The sequence below is a fragment of the Podarcis bocagei genome (assembly GCF_964188305.1).
Source record: "Podarcis bocagei genome assembly, chromosome: Z".
NCBI classification, from domain to species: domain Eukaryota; kingdom Metazoa; phylum Chordata; class Lepidosauria; order Squamata; family Lacertidae; genus Podarcis; species Podarcis bocagei.
In genome coordinates this window covers 26575784-26593775 of record NC_138140.1, presented here as the reverse complement: position 1 = coordinate 26593775, position 17992 = coordinate 26575784, and the positions used below count along the sequence as shown (strand labels likewise).

At 44.5% G+C, this 17992-nt stretch overlaps 1 protein-coding gene and 1 long non-coding RNA gene across 5 annotated transcripts in view; one reads left to right on the top strand and one right to left on the bottom strand.

Annotated features, from left to right (window-relative positions):
• The window catches only part of LOC308578779 (neuronal migration protein doublecortin), a 121318-nt gene that overhangs the window by 84797 nt on the left and 18529 nt on the right, over window positions 1-17992 (bottom strand). For all 4 annotated transcript variants that reach the window (XM_081179336.1, XM_081179337.1, XM_081179338.1 and 1 more), the window contains exon 3: window positions 14458-14798. In XM_081179336.1, coding sequence (XP_081035462.1) covers window positions 14458-14798 — 341 coding nt within the window. The remainder of the gene's footprint in view (window positions 1-14457; window positions 14799-17992) is intronic.
• Window positions 4536-17168, top strand: LOC308578817. Its single transcript, XR_014004137.1, has 2 exons — window positions 4536-4602; window positions 16905-17168. It is a non-coding gene; the product is annotated as an uncharacterized lncRNA (long non-coding RNA).

Genomic DNA, 17992 nt, shown 5'->3' with positions numbered 1-17992 from the left:
CACACTTTGGTTTGTTGTGTGATTACTAGGCATAAGTCTGAGAGCTTTTTAATTTGTCTCACCGCTTTCCCCAGGAAAACCTACTGTTTACTGCTGAATCAGAACAAACATTAATCTTCGGAAAAGACAGTAATGTCCCTATAAAAATGTACTGTTAAATGCTATTTCTGAAAGGAAAGTAATATCAAAATTCTCTAAGAGGGCAGCTGCTTTTTGGTTCACATGCAAATCCTCTGTTTCTTCTGAGTCTGATAGGAGTGGGATGGAGTCTTGAGCCATGGTTTCATGCATGGGAGAAAGCTAGGTTGAACTTCCATCTCTGCCATGCTAGTTCGCTATAGACAGAAAGGGGTGGGTGGGTGTATGTATGGGTGTATACGTAAAGCATTTAGGTATGTAACTCTAGGAAAAGCATGCATCCTTTGATTCTGCTGAATGTATCATTCAGGGCATGTTCAGTCACACTCAGATGGTTTTTAAATTACAGTTTTCAGAATGTGGATGTGCCAGCCCCCACTCCACAGGACTTTATGACATAGCAGTATAATTCCTAAGGAAAACCACAACTGTTTCTGAGAACTCTAGTTCATTTTTTAAAGGTCAAAACAAGCATTTGTAACAGTTTGGTGACCCACCTTTCCCCCTCTGTATGCACGCACGCACGTGTGTATACACACACACAGAGAGAGAGAGAGAGAGAGAGAGAGAGAGAGAGAGAGAGACAGAACTGCCAGCTGGCTCTGGTGAGCCCAGCTTATGTTTTGCTGATTCTTTTGTCTCTTTTACATGAGTTGAGTCAATGCACGGGAGTATTTGGATCCAAGAAAGGCACAGGTCACATGAACTTGGGAGAAAAAGAGAGAAAGGACCAACTTTGCTAATAGTCTGGACGTGCATGTTGGGGAGATGCAGTTCCAGGCTGAAAATGGAGTAACAATGGGGTGAGCAAGAAGCAGCCAAGAGGAACTGAAGCTCCAGTGAGAGGAGGGGGCTGGGAATCAAAAGAGCTCTGCGGTGAGAAATAAGCTACAACAAAAGGCCAGCTTGGGAAAAGACTTGGCAGCGGAATTAATAAGCCACATGCATCCAGCATTCCTTCCAAAGGACCAGCCAGCCACAGAGACTGGCAAAGCTACGTTGACGGGATGTACCAGTTCAGAGGAAAAGCCTCAGTCCTGTCTTTGTAGATGCGGCTTAGCACATACAAAAAGGAACCACATGTAATGTGCCTCCAGTTTAGGCTTTAGAGGGTACATGTTCTGATCATCATCCATACCCCGTGTGGTCTATAAATACTACAGTGGTACCTCTTGTGAACGGGATCCGTTCCAGAGGCCCGTTCATGACATGAAAAGAGCGCAACCTGCAACAGAACATCTGCGCACACGTGAATTGTGATTTGCTGCTTCTGCGCATGCGTGTGACATCATTTTGCGTGTCTGCGCATGCGCGAGCGGCGAAACCCAGAAGTAGCCCTTTCTGGTACTTCCGGGTTGCCATGGGACGTAACCTGAAAGAACGTAACATGAGGTATGACTGTATTTGGAACGTGACACATATGACCCTAGAGTCTGAATACTCTGGTAAGCTACTGGACTTGGCTGGGGCAAGATCCCTACCTGAAACCCAGGGGGTCACTGCCAGTCATTGCAGACAGTACTCAGCTAGATGGAACAGTGACCCCTCTCAGTATAATGAAACTTCATGTGTTTGTGCTCAAGGCAGGGGTGGGAAAGCTTCAGCTAGCCAGATGCAGACAAACTACTTGCCCCCCTCCTAAGTGGCTTGTACTACATCAAACCAACGACCCATCTTGCTCAGTGTTATCTATGCTGATAGTACTCCAAGGCTTCAGGCAGAGGATGTTCCTACCCTTTCCACCTTTTAACTGGAGATACTTGGGATGTGGTACCATAACCCCAGATAAAGTTTCCTTGGAGACAGAGTTCTTTGGCAACTGAAGCTTGGATGGATCCATGCTCTGTGGATCTGCTGGCAACAGAGCTCTAGTCCCCTGGGCCCTCAGGAGACACTTCAGCTGCCAGACTCTGATGGCTGGTCTACTGACTCTTCAGTGCCCCAAGGGAACCCTAAGCAGACATCCCCACAGCTGCCACAAAGAAGTTATTGTTTACAGACGAAGGAACTGGCAACTGCCCTCTGACTAATAATCATCTAGTACTGCTTTGAAACTCAGTCAGATGCTCCAGAACTTAGGCGAGACAACTTGGATGTCCAGCCTCAGTGGCAGGAACACTGCGCTTGGTCCTGAACCAATACCTTGAACTCTCTCCACCTTGAACTCCCTCTGACCTTTACCTTGCCTCATCTTGGCTACCACCCCTCCTTGTTGGTGGCCTTCCCCTTGGATCATGAATGCTATACATGCAAAATATATGCTCTATTACTGTGCTATGGCCTCTTCCATTAAAACAGATTCTGAGTTTAAGCCCCTGCAAAAGCTAAGGTCTGAGCAAGCATACGGCATCTTGATTAGCACTGGTGCATCTGAGCTGTTGCACTGCCTGATAGGAAATCAAAAAGAGGCAGAAACCTCAGTGGGCCCTGTGGTCTTATCTGCTGTGTCAAATCCTATGCTAATTGAAGGATTTAATCTTCTTACTTCTAGCAGAGCCAGATACACAAATCCTTCCTCCCAATGCACAGACGGGCAAGAATGCAGCACCGCTGTGACTACTCTGTTTTTGTGATGTGGGTGGCATTTGACAAGTAGGCCAAAACCCACAATTAAGAGATGTTTCCTCCTCTCCAGTAGCGGAGCAACACAACTTCATCTGCCCCACTTGCAATAAGACATATTGGTCTCTACAGCCACAGCAGGTGCTGTAACTCTCCAACCATTTGACTTCACCCCCAAAGGCACACTCTTCTATTGTCTCCAGAGACAGACATATGTCAACCTGTGTTCCAAATTGATGTCTGGAGGGGAGGGATTTCCAAAAGGCAGTGCTTTGTCCTGGATCCTAGGAAAGTCAACCGAAAAGTCACTTTTTTCCAGCTCAACAATTTTGGGTGTTTCCTTTAAAAAAAACTTTCGGGGTGTCCTGTTTTTTACTTTTTGAAATATGGGAACCCTACTGTTAAGGAGACAAAAGCCCAGCAGATCCAGCTGTAGTCTGTATCTAGCCAATGAACTCATTTCCTAGAAATTCAGTCAAGGTGTGTGAGCATTATAATAATAGATGGAACAGGGTTAGCTGAGTGAAAGAGGATTAGAATGAAGATCATCCTAGTTCCAAATGGCCCACCCACTCATGTGCTCATGTTCAGGTACCATCTGTTTATCTATCTCCATTTGCAATTTCATTCAACTCTGAAAATCAACATTTGATGATCAGGGTTCCACCTTCCCCTGCTCCCTGCCCATAGAAGATAAGACTTTTCACTCTCTGTAGTCATCACACTTACAGACACACAGCCATTGAATCCCATTGATTCAGTGGGTCTACTTTGAGTAGGACTAACATTGATTACAATGATGCCATCTAAGGAATTTGGATCTGATCTTCTAGCAGCGCACAGAGACAAAATATGTCTCTGGAATGGCTCTCAACTTTGCATGCTGGCGAACTCTGTTTCAATTAGAGCAGTCATCTCCTCCACCTTCCCAAGAACCTGCCTAGGAATGGCCTTCTATACCAGGTGCAAGGAACATTCGGCCCTCCGGATGTTGCTGAACTACAACTCCCATTAGCCCCAGGCAATGGGAGTGATGCAAGTTCCAGTTCAGCAACATCTGGAGGGCCAAAGGTTCTTCAATTACAAAGGGAACACCCTTGGATTACTGAGGTCAGCCAACTGGCTCCCTGAAGTGGCAGAAAAGCTTTTTTCCCTATTAACAAAGAAAAGGAAGTTAAGTTCATAGCCCCCTTGCAGAAATACAGAAAGTTGCCTTTTATAGAGTCAGACCACTGGCCCATACAGCGCAATAACTGTTCACTAACCAGCAGAAGCTGTCCAGGATCTCAGGCAGGGGACATTCCCAGCCCAAACTAGAGATTCTGGGCATCAAACCAAGTACTCTGCCACTGAGCTACAGGCTACAGCTCTTTCTCCTTCAAAGGTAATCTTACCCCACCTGTTATTTGATTTTGCCTGTCCACAATGAGTAATCCAATCTTTTGAGTGTATTTACACACACACACACACACACACACACACACACACACGTGCACACACCCTAAATGCCAAAAAAATACTCTGGCCTGACATTAATTTTTAACCCCACTGCTCTGGCTCTAGTCAAAGACAAGCCTACCCATGTGCAACCTCTTTTCACCAAAGAAGTGTTTTTAAAGAAGCATAAAGCAATGAGAATAAGTGCAGCCCTTTAATCTCCATTAGATGTTTTATGCCGATTCGGCGCCCTGTGATTTAGCGACAGTGAGAGAAAGGCAAATAGAAATTATGCACAGCTGTCTGAAAATGGCAGGACTGACCAGCGCTTTGTGCTGCAGAGGCTGTCACCTAGCAACTGGTCCTTGCAGCTGCCAGACTACACAATGGGAGGTTGGGGGAATAGGAATACACACACCAGTCAAAGCCATGAGTTATGGGAAGGAAGCACATGAAGAAGGGAAGGTGGGAGACATTGAATCAAGAAGGTTTTTGTCCTATGGCCTAAATATTGCCCTTGGATAGCCTCTCGTGCTGAGGGTGGGCCTTCAAAACACTTGTGGCTTTGCAGGATGAGACTCTGGGTTTTTATTATTATTTATTTATTAGCTCTAGCACAAATTCGGCTGTCAAAGGAGGCTAACCCATAAAGGCAAATGGAGCACTGCCTCACTAAACAGCCTGCCCTTAGCAAGCTCCCACCTGCTTATCTTCTTACAGTGGTACCTCGGGTTAAGTACTTAATTCGTTCCGGAGGTCCGTTCTTAACCTGAAACTGTTCTTAACCTGAAGCACCACTTTAGCTAATGGGGCCTCCCACTGCCGCTGTGCTGCCGGAGCACAATTTCTGTTTTCATCCTGAAGCAAAGTTCTTAACCCGAGGTACTATTTCTGGGTTAGCAAAGTCTGTAACCTGAAGCGTCTCTAACCTGAAGCGTATGTAACCTGAGGTACCACTGTATTTACAAGCAGTCCAGTGATTGTCCAAGACAGGGGCAGAGGAACTAAAATTGGTTGGTGCTGAATGCTATTTTGCTCTGGCTTTGCCTGTCAAGGGCTTTGTCTCCACTTACTGTTGGGCTCCTTGCCTTCCCCCTTATCATTCCCAATGGGCAATAGGTTGAGTTTTGTCACCATCCTTTTCCTTACTGAGTTCTACAAAGGCAGCACTGAGACCAAGACCCTGAGGAAGACATTATGGTTGGAATTCTTTATGAGAGCTGTGCAATATTTTCTCCAGTCAGTTGTACTGTCTTGGTACTCATGTTTGCCTATAGATTATATATATATTTGCAGTTGTTTACGGCAGTGGTGGCAGCAAAGTGGGCACTGTCAGCTCTTGACCAACACCCATCAGATCAGGAATGATGAAAGTTGTATTCCAATAAAGATCTGGAGGACACCACACTGACTGCATGAATACAGTTTCTAAAACAGGCATCTTGGACCTCATAGCGCTTATAGTCTATATTGTGCCCATCTCTTCCTTGGACCGTGACACTAATTAGCATGCAATGAGGATGATTTGCCAATTGAATACTTAACATTAGTAATTAAGAGGTATCCAAATCCTTGCTATTATGCACAGCTGAGAGTTTGCTTTGCTGCTTAAAAAACTATGCAGAGAACATGCAATCATTGGTGATTATGGGTGATTTGATGGCAAGTCCCTAATCACACCGAAAAACAAGGATTAAAGATCTAGGCTAGCAGCATCAGCAAAACTCCATTTCAAATTTTGAAAAACAAATGATGCCAAAAAGTTAAAAATAAAAATTCCCTACACAGGCAATGAAGCAGTTTGTTGACTGGCATGTTTGGCTATAATAGTCTCATTGCTTTCATTTCATCCTGACATATGCTTGTCCAGATGTAAACCTCAGTGACTGCAGTTGTCTAAAATAATAGAAAATCCATAGTATCATAGAAAGTAATAACACCATATTAAAATTCAGTGAAAACAGTGCCTTAAACTTTCAGCAAGAATTAAGAGATGTAGGCTAGGATGCTTTTAATCCACTGTGAAGCCCACTTGAGCATGCAAAAGTCATATTCATCATAGCTAATATTCTAATTCTAGCCTTTGATACTTCATTTACATGTAATCCTGCAGTCTGCCAGCAGTTGATAAGGTTTCTGATATGGCTGCATTAGGAAGGCGAGAGGAAGTGTTTCAGTCCCATTACAGCTGAGTTGTCCAGAAATGAACTCTCCAGGAAAGCTTTTCAGGTTTAAGAAGTTCACAAATCTTTCAGTATATACTCAAGTAATTTTTAATCTGGGTCAGGATCAGCACCTGGTGTCCCAGGGCAGTTGCCGTCACCCAGCATCCTGGTATGGCCCAGGGCAGCTGCCTGACATGGCCCCTTTTAAGTCTACTGCAATTTAAATTTCCCATAATGGGAAAGTGGGACATTGTCTCAGGACACCATGTGAAATTAAAATGGCAGCTAAGCCATCTTGTAACACACAGTGGACTGTTGCTCTCTTTCTCTAGGTAAGCCCCCCAGGGCCCATTGATGGAGAAAGAGACCCACCAGAGGACACTTTGCTCAGGGCCCCCTCAGGCCTGGAAACCTCAAGCTTGGAGAAAGTGGACAGAGAGAGGTCCCCCGCCCCCATCTCTCATAATATTAGAATCTGATGGGGTTACCCAATGAAACTGAATTCCGGAAGAATCAGAACAGATAAAAGGAGGCACTTCTTCACACAGCACATAGTTAAACCTTGGAATTAGCTCCCACAAGAGTTAGTGATGGCTACACATTTGGGTAGCTTTAAAGAGGGTTGGAGAAATTCATGGAAGGTAAGTAGGATAATAGTTACTAGCAAAGATGATGGACGTTTTAAAAACTGGTTGCTTCAAGACCATTTATGGTGAAAAGCAGTCTGTAAATATTGGAAGTAAATAAATAATTGACCCCACCCTCATTTACTGTTCCAACCAGGTTTTTTGTTTGGTTGATTGGCTTTTCATTTTTTGCGCATGTCTTGATTTTTTGACAAACAGCCAACAAAGCAACCTAGAGCATGCAGTAAATCAAAATATAAAAAGATCAGATCAGTAGAAGCTTCCATAAGTTCTTAGACCAAGATCAAGAAAGCCTAATGCAAAAAAGTTTGGCAGAAAAGTAAAAGAATGTGCATCCCAGAAATTCACCAAGTGCATAAGAATCCTCTTCGTGGAGCCATGAAATGTTGGAGGACAGTACGACTACATTTATTTGTATTCACATAGCTTAGAAATAGGGAACATAGAATTACACCAAGCATTCCAGCCAGATTTTTTTTAAAAAGATGCATATTTCACTGTCCAAGCAAATACTTTTATTTACATAAGTTAGTCAAAAAGGAGAAGGGATGGAAAGACTGTGCCATTTGCCCTTCTACCAGACATGGTATCTGAGGTCAAGTCCCTCTACCAGGCTCTTGAGCCTTCAAGCCCATCAGCACATGGTAGGGACTGATGTCTGTAGATTGCCAAGAGAAGAACAAGCTTTTTCAGGCCCTGCCAGTGGACCAGATATCAGCTAAGTGGCAGAGAACAGATGGCGAGGGATGGGGATGGAAACGAAGGACCTCACCGTCCTGTTCTCCCCTGCTGCCCTGCAGGCAGACTGGCTGCATAATTATTCCTGTGGAGTCAATACCACTTATTATTTCCATTGTTCTTCATGGAGCAGAGCTGCAAAAGCTGTGACCTTCTGCACTGCTCCAGCTGCTGTATATTTGCACTCCGTGTGTGTGTGTGTGTGTGTGTGTGTGTGTGTATTCCTCTGTGTATGTAATATAAACTATCCCCCCTCAAACTGGTTTTAAATTATCTTCCATTTTGCAAAGTAGGATATAATAGAAAAGTCATGATTCATTGAAAAAGATCTGCTCCCTGGTGGTGCCATTTTAAATCTCTAACCATTTTACAATCGATATTATCCCTGATATCAGTGGCTTGAGCTGAAAAACAACAGACTCCTAATATATTAGATACCAAACCTGGCCAATCCAACCTTCCTTATGATCCCTATGATCCTCTGGCCAAGCCCATATTTCTCTCTGGATTTGGGGACCTTGCCTACTTTCAAGGATGCAACATTTGGTCCCCTCATCAGTATGAGCTAGCAGGAATGGCCATCATCCCTGACCATTGGTTATGCTAGTGGAGGCTTATGGGAGTTGTTGTCCAACAACATCTTGAGGGGACCAGGTTAGCTGCCCCTGAACTACTGAATACCCGCATGTCAATGTGTAGCCAATGTTATGGGTCTGAAGCAATCATGTTAGGCATTGTTTCTTGAAGAATGGCACCACCATAATTCTTGAAACAATGGTTTCATTTGTATTTGTACTTTCTGTGGAAATGGCTGTTCACTAACTTTTCTTCTTCTTCCACTGCTTGAACTATCTCACTTCACACATCATCTAAGCAAAGGTGGCAAATTCACAGAGTTCTGCAGAATCTAGCAGTGACCTAGCCTTGGTACACATTTGCATCTGCTTCTCTAGCAGGTATCTGGAGTTCACCTATCACCTGCCACATTACATCCTTGTAGAGGCAAAGACTGCTAGAGGGAAACATTCTAACAGGGCTAGGAATTCTCTGGTGTGTAAAACCACAAATGTCCTGACACATGAATATAACTTCATTGGAAAAGACAGTTAACATTTAGAAGCAGCAGCAGCACTTAGCTAAAGACTTGGGAAAATAAAAGCTATGGAACAACAGGCCAATGTTCCTCCTCCCCCTTTTGTTTTTGTGCATATGATAACCCCAAATATGGATCTTATATGTGCAGAAGGAGCAAATAACCTGTCCATTAAGAGAGAATTAAGCACGTTTCACAGATGAAAAGAGCCTGCTAGACCAGGCTGATGGCCTATCTAGTCCAGCATTCTGTTCTCACAGTGACCACCTAGATGTGCATGGGAAACCCTCAAGTAGGAATCAAGCATCTTCCTCTCCTGTGGTGTCAAACAGTCGGTATTCAGAAGTGTTACTGCATCTGACCATGACCTTGGGGAATGTGGATATATATGTGGAATTTTGTCCAGTCTCTGGTTATTATGCATAATCTCCAGCAGGCCCTGCACAACATGCAGATCCTGAGTGCATGCTGTACATTCTCAAGCCATTACTTATAACCCAATGGAACCATTCAATTGATGAGCAAGTCAAGAACTTGAGATGTTCAGGCTGTCAGAGGTTAGGAAAAAGAATGCAACTTTAGGGAGATTTCTTGAAGCTAATAATAATAATAATAATAATAATAATAATAATAATAATAATAATAATGATGATGATGATGATTTTTTCATACCCCGCCCATCTGGCTGGGTTTCCCCAGCCACTCTGGGCGGCTTCCAACAAAATATAAAAAATACCATAAAACATCAGACATTAAAGACTTCCCTAAGCAGGGCTGCCTTCAGATGTCTTCTAAAAGTCAGATAGTTGTTTATTTCCTTGACATCTGACAGGAAGGCATTCCACTGGGCGGGCACCACTACCGAGAAGGCCCTCTGCCTGGTTCCCTGTTACTTCACTTCCTGCAGTGAGGGAACCACCAGAAGGCCCTTGGAGCTGGATCTCAGTGTCTGGGCTGAACGAAGGGGTTGGAGACGCTCCTTCAGGTCTCCAATGATGCCAGTAAACCAGTTGGTTATGTGGAACTCTTTTGATGCCCTTTAAAAAAAATTCCACGTCAGGCCTGCTCACTAATGTGAGCAATTAGTACATTGGCTCTGTGAGCTTTATGTCACTTTAGTCCCTAGTTGACTCCCCTTGCCCTCCGTTGCACACAAGTCGGAACAAAGCTGTAAAAATATTTGTACTCCAAAGTCTGTGAGGGAAGGCAACATTGTCAGTTTGGCTGAGCAGAAGTTTTGTGGGCAGGGGAAGTTTTGTCGGAAGGAGAAGTTTTGTGGAACAGATGTGGACGGGGAAGAGGACCTAGGACAGGGGTCTGCAACCCGCGGCTCCGGAGCCGCATGTGGCTCTTTTACACCTTTGCCGCGGCTCCGGGGCGGATACTAGCGAGGGGAGGAGGTGCATTGTGTGCACGACACTCCCCACTGTGGCGGGTGCTGTACTGGCTGTGACGTTGCATAGGGACGGTGCGTGCATTAGTCACGCACCGTCCCAACGTCACCTTCCCGCCCGCCCGCTACATTGAAAGGGGCATGTACGCTGGTCACTGCATTGAAAGGGGGCATGTACGCTGGTCACTGTTTTGAAGGGGAGTAAAGAACACACACACAAAAATAGGTAACTTGTTAATTTAACGTTTAAAGAACGTTAAAGAAATAATAAAAAGTGACAAAAAAGTTATTTTTATAATGACGAGTTTTGCGGCTCCCAGGTTTTTTTTCTTCGGAAACGGGTCCAAGTGGCTCTTTTTGTCTTAAAGGTTGCAGACCCCTGACCTAGGAGGTAGGGAAGTCAAAGGGCAGGGAGTCCAGAGGGTCCTAGATCAACTCACCTCGAAGTCCTTTTCCTCATTTTGAAAACTATCCTAAAGAAAGGCGCATTTTATTTGAATGCATGTATATAGCTAGCTAGAGAGAGAGTTTGGCATTCGCATTATGGAGAAGGGCCACAGTTCAGCACTAGAGATTCCACTTTGAAAGCAGAAAACCCCAGGTTCAAACCCTGGCATCGCCAGGTAGGGCTGAAAAAGATTCCAGCAGTACTGGAGTACTGCTGTCAGTCAGCGTAGACAATACTGACCTAGATGGACCAATGGTATGAGTCAATATAAGGCAGCTTCCTATGCTCTGTTTTAAAATTTTATTTCTGGACTTCATTCAGATTGCTGGACATGTGCGTTCTCAGTCCCTTGTGTGTGTTCAGTCTAAGGGCTCATCCACACATCAGCTTGTTGCCCTCTGCTTTCCAAGGAAAAATCTGCTCTTTAGTGATAGATTGGAATAAATGGCAACCCGGGTGAAACTGGATTGAACACTAAAGAGCAGTTATCCCCAGGGGAAAGCAGTGGGACCAGAGGAAGTGTGGATTAGCCTTCAGTTACCAATGAAGTACAGTGCAAAAGGAATTGCATCCACATTCCTTTTCGCACTCTAATTTATCTGCACGCACTAGAAGCAGCAGGGTGGGGCTGAGGAGAGTGAGAGAGTGAGTGAGAGAGAGTGAGAGAGAGAGAGAGATAACCAATGAACAGCAGGACACTTTAAACCTTCAGGAAACTGTCCATGTGCCAATTCCAGACGTACTTTTGGAAAATATCAGTAATAAACCCAAAGGAAAGAGGAGCATGACATTTTCAGCTGACTCCTCCACAGCAATAATGGGATGCAATATGCCGGGGAATCTGTTCACCCCAAATGATCTCTACCCATTCCTCCAACTCACTTTGTTTCTAGACAGACAGCAACCTATTTTGCTTTAAAACGTTCTGACTAGTGTGAAGCCTGAGAACTGTTGAGACTGTACCCTAAAGCCAAAATAATACTCTGGTACAATCTGCCTGCATTGTTTATTTCAAAGTGTGTGGTGGCAGCAGCAGCAGCAGCAGCAGCAGAGGGAGAATCCTTTGGAGAATATTCACAGTTCAGTGGTGCTCAGGACAGTGGTGTTGGTGCATCTGTTTTCCTCCAATGGTTGGCTGCATTCTCCCGCCTGATACTAATACCAGTGACAATTTAGTAACATAACCACTGGCATGAAAAATCTGGCTTCTATAGGAACAGATGGTGGCCACTTTGGCAGGTTAATTTTAGGCTTCAGTAGATGTTCACTTAGTCAGCATGGCTTTAGTATCAGAGAAGGAATATGGAAAAACATGGGTAAGGGAAACGAGAAGAGGATATTGCAACAGATTATAAAATTGTAGAGTGTGAAGGGGCTAAGGCTGCAATCCTGTGCCTGCTGACTAGGGAATAATTCTGATGAAACATAGCGAGAGTTACTTCTGAGGAAATATGCTTAGGATTGCACTCTGCAGCTTTCAAATATCTGAAGGATGTTCAGCTAAGGATTCCCTGTTTTTCATCAACTACATTTAAATGTAGTTGAACCATGGGCATAGCCAGGCTTTGTATTTGGGGGTGGCTTTATGTTGGGGGTGCAGAATCTCAGTTAGTTAAATATTTTTATTGATTTACTTGATTTAGGGGGGGGGGCAGCTGCCCCTACCCCACCCCCCTTAGCTGCCCATATATTGAACATACTCGGTTGACGGGTATATCTACATACTAGATTCACTCATTCTTTTTCCCAGGGACAAATAAGGAGGTTTCAAAAGGAGGTTAATGTGATTTTCTGACAGCTTTCTCCAACATGGTACCCTTTGGGTGAAGAACAGTTTTCTTTCAGCATCAGCCAGCATGTTCAGGCATAAGGTGGGGAAGGCTGAATATGTATGTGGGAGAAAGGAAGGAAGTTTTATACTGATTCAGACCACTGTTCACCTAGGTCAGTATTATGCTGTCTCACAACCAGTGGCGGAGCTTCAAGCTCTGGCGTGGGGGGGGGCGGAGAGCAGGCGGAGGTGTGGCTGGCACGCTTCCTGGGGGCATGGCTTGCTGCTCACAGGGGCGTGGCACACATCCTGGGGTGTGATGCACTGCCTGCAGGGGCATGGCACGCATCCTGGGAGTGTGGCACGCTGCCCAAAGGGGCGTGGCACATGTCCTGGGGGCATGGCACGCTGCCTGAGGGTGTGGTGCCCAGCATGGGGGGGCAGGTGCGATGGCACCCCACCGGGATTGTGCTGCCGGGGGTGGTACGCACCCCCCGCACCCCTGTTCCTCCGCCAGTGCTCACAACAGTGATTTCAGACAGGGATGGATCCCATATCTAACTGGTGATTGAAGCTGGGACCTGATTTGCTTGCACAGGATGTAATGATGACTACTAGTGTGGATGACTTTAAGGAGAATTAGATAAATTCGGAGTGGAGAAGTCTGTCAATATGCCTCTAAAAACCAGCTGATTGGAATCACAAGTTGGAAGAACACTGTTGCACTTAGGTCCCACTTGCAGGTTTCCTATGGGCATCTGCTTGGCCTCTGTGAGAATAGGATGCTGGACTAGATATTCCTTTGGCTTGATCCCGCAGAGCTCTCCTTATGTTCTTATGCCAAGCAGGTACTCTACCAGTGAGCTAGGACCCTTCCCTAGAGCCACCTGTGACGCAGTTGTGAAGGAAGCTAACTTATGCCAACTTATGCCAGACTGTGTACACGTGGCATTTTATTCTAGAACAAATTGGAGACTCAGTACTTGCTTTTTCGATATAGTCTACACACAATCTAGATATATTGCATAATTTTATTTATTTATTTGCTGAATTGCGCCTGAAAAGCAGTTCAAGAAACTGGTTTCATTTAAAAAACAAAACTTCTTGCAAACTGATTCTGCATTATGCTGCACTGTAATTTGAAAACAGATGTAGGATGTCCCGACAAAGTGTGTGTGTGCACAAGAGTATATCCAATGACACTGGGTGGTTGTACACCAATACTACAAACCCCACTTCCTACTTCATTCACCTGGGAGATGTGCAGGGTGCAAAAGGCAAGGATAACTTAATCAAGGGGCGAGTTTTCAAACAAGTGACAAGTAGCCACACCCATCCTTGAAGATGGCAGGACCTAGAATCAATCTAGATTGAAAGCAGCATGTTAAAGAAAAACATGAATTATTTTGGACTGATATTACACAGCTTCAGTGTAGACACGAGCATCATGTGACCAAGGCAGCTTACCTGCACACCCATCATGTGAGTAGGGCTTGCTTATGATCAAGTGGCAGGAGTGGATGTGGGATAGGAAATGAGACCTTCCAAACAGGACACTGTCTCAATTTAGGAAGGAGTTCCAATCCTGGCTTCTAAACTGACTGAAGACTCCAGATAGCATGTGGGAGAGGAGAAGACACCAGTGTTGTAACAGGTCTCCCATTCTGAGGCTCGCTGGTTAAGAATTTGATGGTGTTTTTAAGTACCGTATTTTTTGCTCTATAAGACTCACTTTTTCCCTCCTAAAAAGTAAGGGGAAATGTGTGTGCGTCTTATGGAGCGAATGCAGGCTGCGCAGCTATCCCAGAAGCCAGAACAGCAAGAGGGATTGCTGCTTTCACTGCGTAGCGATCCCTCTTGCTGTTCTGGCTTCTGAGATTCAGAATATTTTTTTTCTTGTTTTCCTCCTCCAAAAACTAGGTGCGTCTTGTGGTCTGGTGCATCTTATAGAGCGAAAAATATTTGGAGCAAATGCCACACAATTCTACGTGTGTATTTCCTTCCACTCTTTGTACTGTTGTGAAACTTTGGAGGTCTTGGGGGCATTTGAACAAAATGGTCTTACCTGCTTTCCATCCAGCGTGTACAGCTTTTTGACGACTCCTGTTTCCAGCTTTATGGCTTCTGTGATATCGGTGAGAACTTGCTCAAAGGAATGTGCCGTCTTCTTATTCAGCAGCACACGGACAGCCTTCCTGGGTTTCACCCCACTCCGAATGATGGTCACCAGCTTGGGGCGCACAAAATCCTTGTTCTCCCTGGCCTGGCCACTGTTGCTACTGGCCAGGGACTGAGGCGCTTTCATGTTGGCGGAGGTTTTCACATTGACAGACCAGTTGGGGTTGACATTCTTGGTATACTCCACTTTCTTAAAAAAGTTGTCAGATGAACATACGTAACTTTCGCCTTTTGAGAACGGAAAAGAGAGAAGGGGTTAGAAAACAACAGTGACAATATAGCAATGGGGTATTTCAAATAAAATTAGAGCCAGAGGAAGAGAAGTTCCTCCTGTAATCACATTTCTTAAACACAGATGGATTTCTAAAACAGTGGGAAGTGCCCACTGGGCATTATCAATTTATCAACCTTCCTGATACAGCAACAGTTATTCCAGGAGAGGGCCCAGTATTTATGTAATTTTAAAGGCTGTAGTAGCAGGAGCAGAGGTGGGCAAAATTCACCCTCCCCTTCAGCAGTACCAGAAATACCTCCCTCCTTCCTCTCTCTCACACATTCTATTCCAGAGGTGGGGAATGTTTGGCCCATGGATGAAATTTGGCTGACCAGCCCACCCTCCCTCCCTTGCAATTGCTGCTGTGATGGCCCACACCAGAATTCAGATTCCTCTGTTGAGGCACCAAGAGAGGAGTGATTTTTGCACCCCACCCCCCACCAGCTTAGCCAACCCCTAGGTACAACAACAATGAATGTCATTTTCACTGCTCCCCAACAACCCATTCTGCACATGGGTGCTTCTGTGCCCTCATGATTCCGCCATGAAAACTGCAGGAAAGATCTGCACGCTGGCATACCGCTCCAGATTTGTTCACTTTACTTCTGTGATTTTCCAGGTAAAGAGGGCTGCAACCTTCCTGCAAACACATTCCACCCACCCCCTTGGAATCAAATAACATGGAAATGAGCTTTGAGTATGCTCTGTGTTCCATTAGTTTTCCAGAAGTGGCTCTTAGGTGATGTGAAAGCTCAAAAATAATGTGGAAATGAACAGAGAAGCATCAGGGAAATGGAATAAACTGCCAAGTGAATGCAGCCCAGGTGTGGAGCAGCAGGTAAGAGCAGGGCTCTGATACACCATCCATTCCCTCCCCCTCATTCTGCCTTTTCACTTTATTTCCTTTCCCCTCTCTTCACCCCTCTTTGTCCCCTCCCTAGTCTCCCCATTTGGACTTAGAAGACAGTTTCCAATGGGACATACGTAAAAATATATAAAACTAATAGTTGTTCAGTGGATGCTGTGTGTGTGTGTGTGTGTGTGTGTGTGTGTGTGTGTGTATTAAGAAGATTAACACTTTCCTTCCCAACTGCAACCCCCACCATAGCTGTCAACGTTTCCCTTTTTTAAAGGGAAATTCCCTTATTCCGAATAGGATTTTCCCTTAAAAAAAGGGGAAAGTTGACAGCTATGACCCCCACACTCACCCAAAATTGCTTCCAGATTATAATTAGGTTTAACAAACAACTTTCATTGACACCAATTTAAACTTAATGCACACTTGACCATTTTAAGCACAATATAACACTGATTAAGCAGCCATTAAACACTGAAACAGCAGCGCGAGAAAGGTTTTAAAAATGCAGCAACCAAAAAAAAAAGTTAACTACAGCAATTAAAAGCAGTTCCAAAAGGGAGCAACCATTTATGCAAAAAAAAACCTTCCCCCAAAGAACAAGTTTAGAATACTATTAGAGTTAAGGTGATATGAGACATGCAGTCTCATACACAATGGGACAAACAGTCAAGACCAGGGGAGGAACATTGTTTGATTGTCTGAGGTGGTTGTGATGTCACGGAACATTCATAAACATCTGAAGTGCTAAGGAAAAGGCTTTTATTTAAACACACATCTTTACAGAATAAAAGAGTTATAGAGCTGGAAGGACCCCGAGGGTCATATAATCCAACCCCCTGCAATGCAAGAATCTCAATTAGATCATATATGACAGATGGCCAGCCAACCTCTGCTTAAAAGCCTCCGAGGAAGAAGAGTCCATCACCTCTTGTGGGGGTCTGTTCCAGACTCATTTTCCTAATTGCTGAGTGCATTTAATGTAACTATAAAGAGGAACAGTATTTCAACAAAAAAGGAGCTGTTATCCATATTTTAGTAAGAAACTACTTTCAAAACATTCCTCAAAGGATTACAACCAACAGAATAGTTGCCAAGAGGATACTATCCCAGATCAAAAATGAGACACTTGTTATCATGTACAATAAGAAATTCTTATATACATAAAGGGAGAGAATCTGTCTCTCTGATTTGCTTCTTGCAGGAACAGCTATTCTGATGAAAACTGGAGCCATAGAAAGATGTCTCTGCTACACTGTTGAATCTACTGAAAGAGATATGACCTTGAGGCAACTGCAATCAAACAACCTGTCAACTAATACTACGGCTGTCAATGATATAATTACTTCTCTACATTGCAACATATCTAACAAACCAACACCTTATGCTCACTCATCACATGGGAAAAATTAGACCATGCCCAAAGTCAACAGACAAGCTAGAATAAAAATCAATAATTTAAAATTAATTTCAGCCTTCCAGTTTAAGAGCTGTGATCATATCACTGACTATAGCAACAATCCTATGCACATTAATTTATTTCGGCCTACTTCTGAGTAAACAAACACCAGATTAGGATGCCTAGTATGTTTTGCATCACTGCTGAATTTTGTTCTCAGAAGAATCCCAAATGATTTTTCACATGCATAACCAGGCACGGTTTCCACTGGTGCCTTCCAGATGTTGCTGGATTGCAACCCTAAATCTGGAGGACACAATGCAGGAATATATAGAGGCCAAAGCACAGAAACACCCTGGTTGAAGGAAGACTTCAACCAAAACTCTTTCTGCCCCTACCATTGGTAACCAGGAGTCAGAGTCTTCTCCAGATCATAGAGCCACAGTCTGAACCAGAAGGATAAAGGCATGCTGCTACAGGATAAGCCTCTGGGGTCTGTCCCTCCAGCCCAAGAATGTGGCACTAATGGCCTCAGACTTGGATTACTCCATTAGAGACAAGCCACCAGGACCAGAGACCCCTACATTTCTGCCTTAGTAGGAGACTACAGGAGAGGGCTAGGCCCCTTTAATTAAAGGAGAACCTTCTAGTGCAAGTGGGGAAACAATTGGGATTTTTTTTGCTGAAGCAATGTCAGAACTCTGTGCTCCTTGAATCTTGCATCTAGAATGAACCTTGCCCTGCCCTGGCCCCTGGCTCTCCTCATCACAGAGCCAGTGGCCTACATTCAAGTATTATTGTCATAGAGAAGGGTAGGGAACATCAGTCCCAGGGGGTGTATGTAGACCTCTATTCATCCCTTAGGGCTCTTCCCCATGCCACCTCCCTCAATC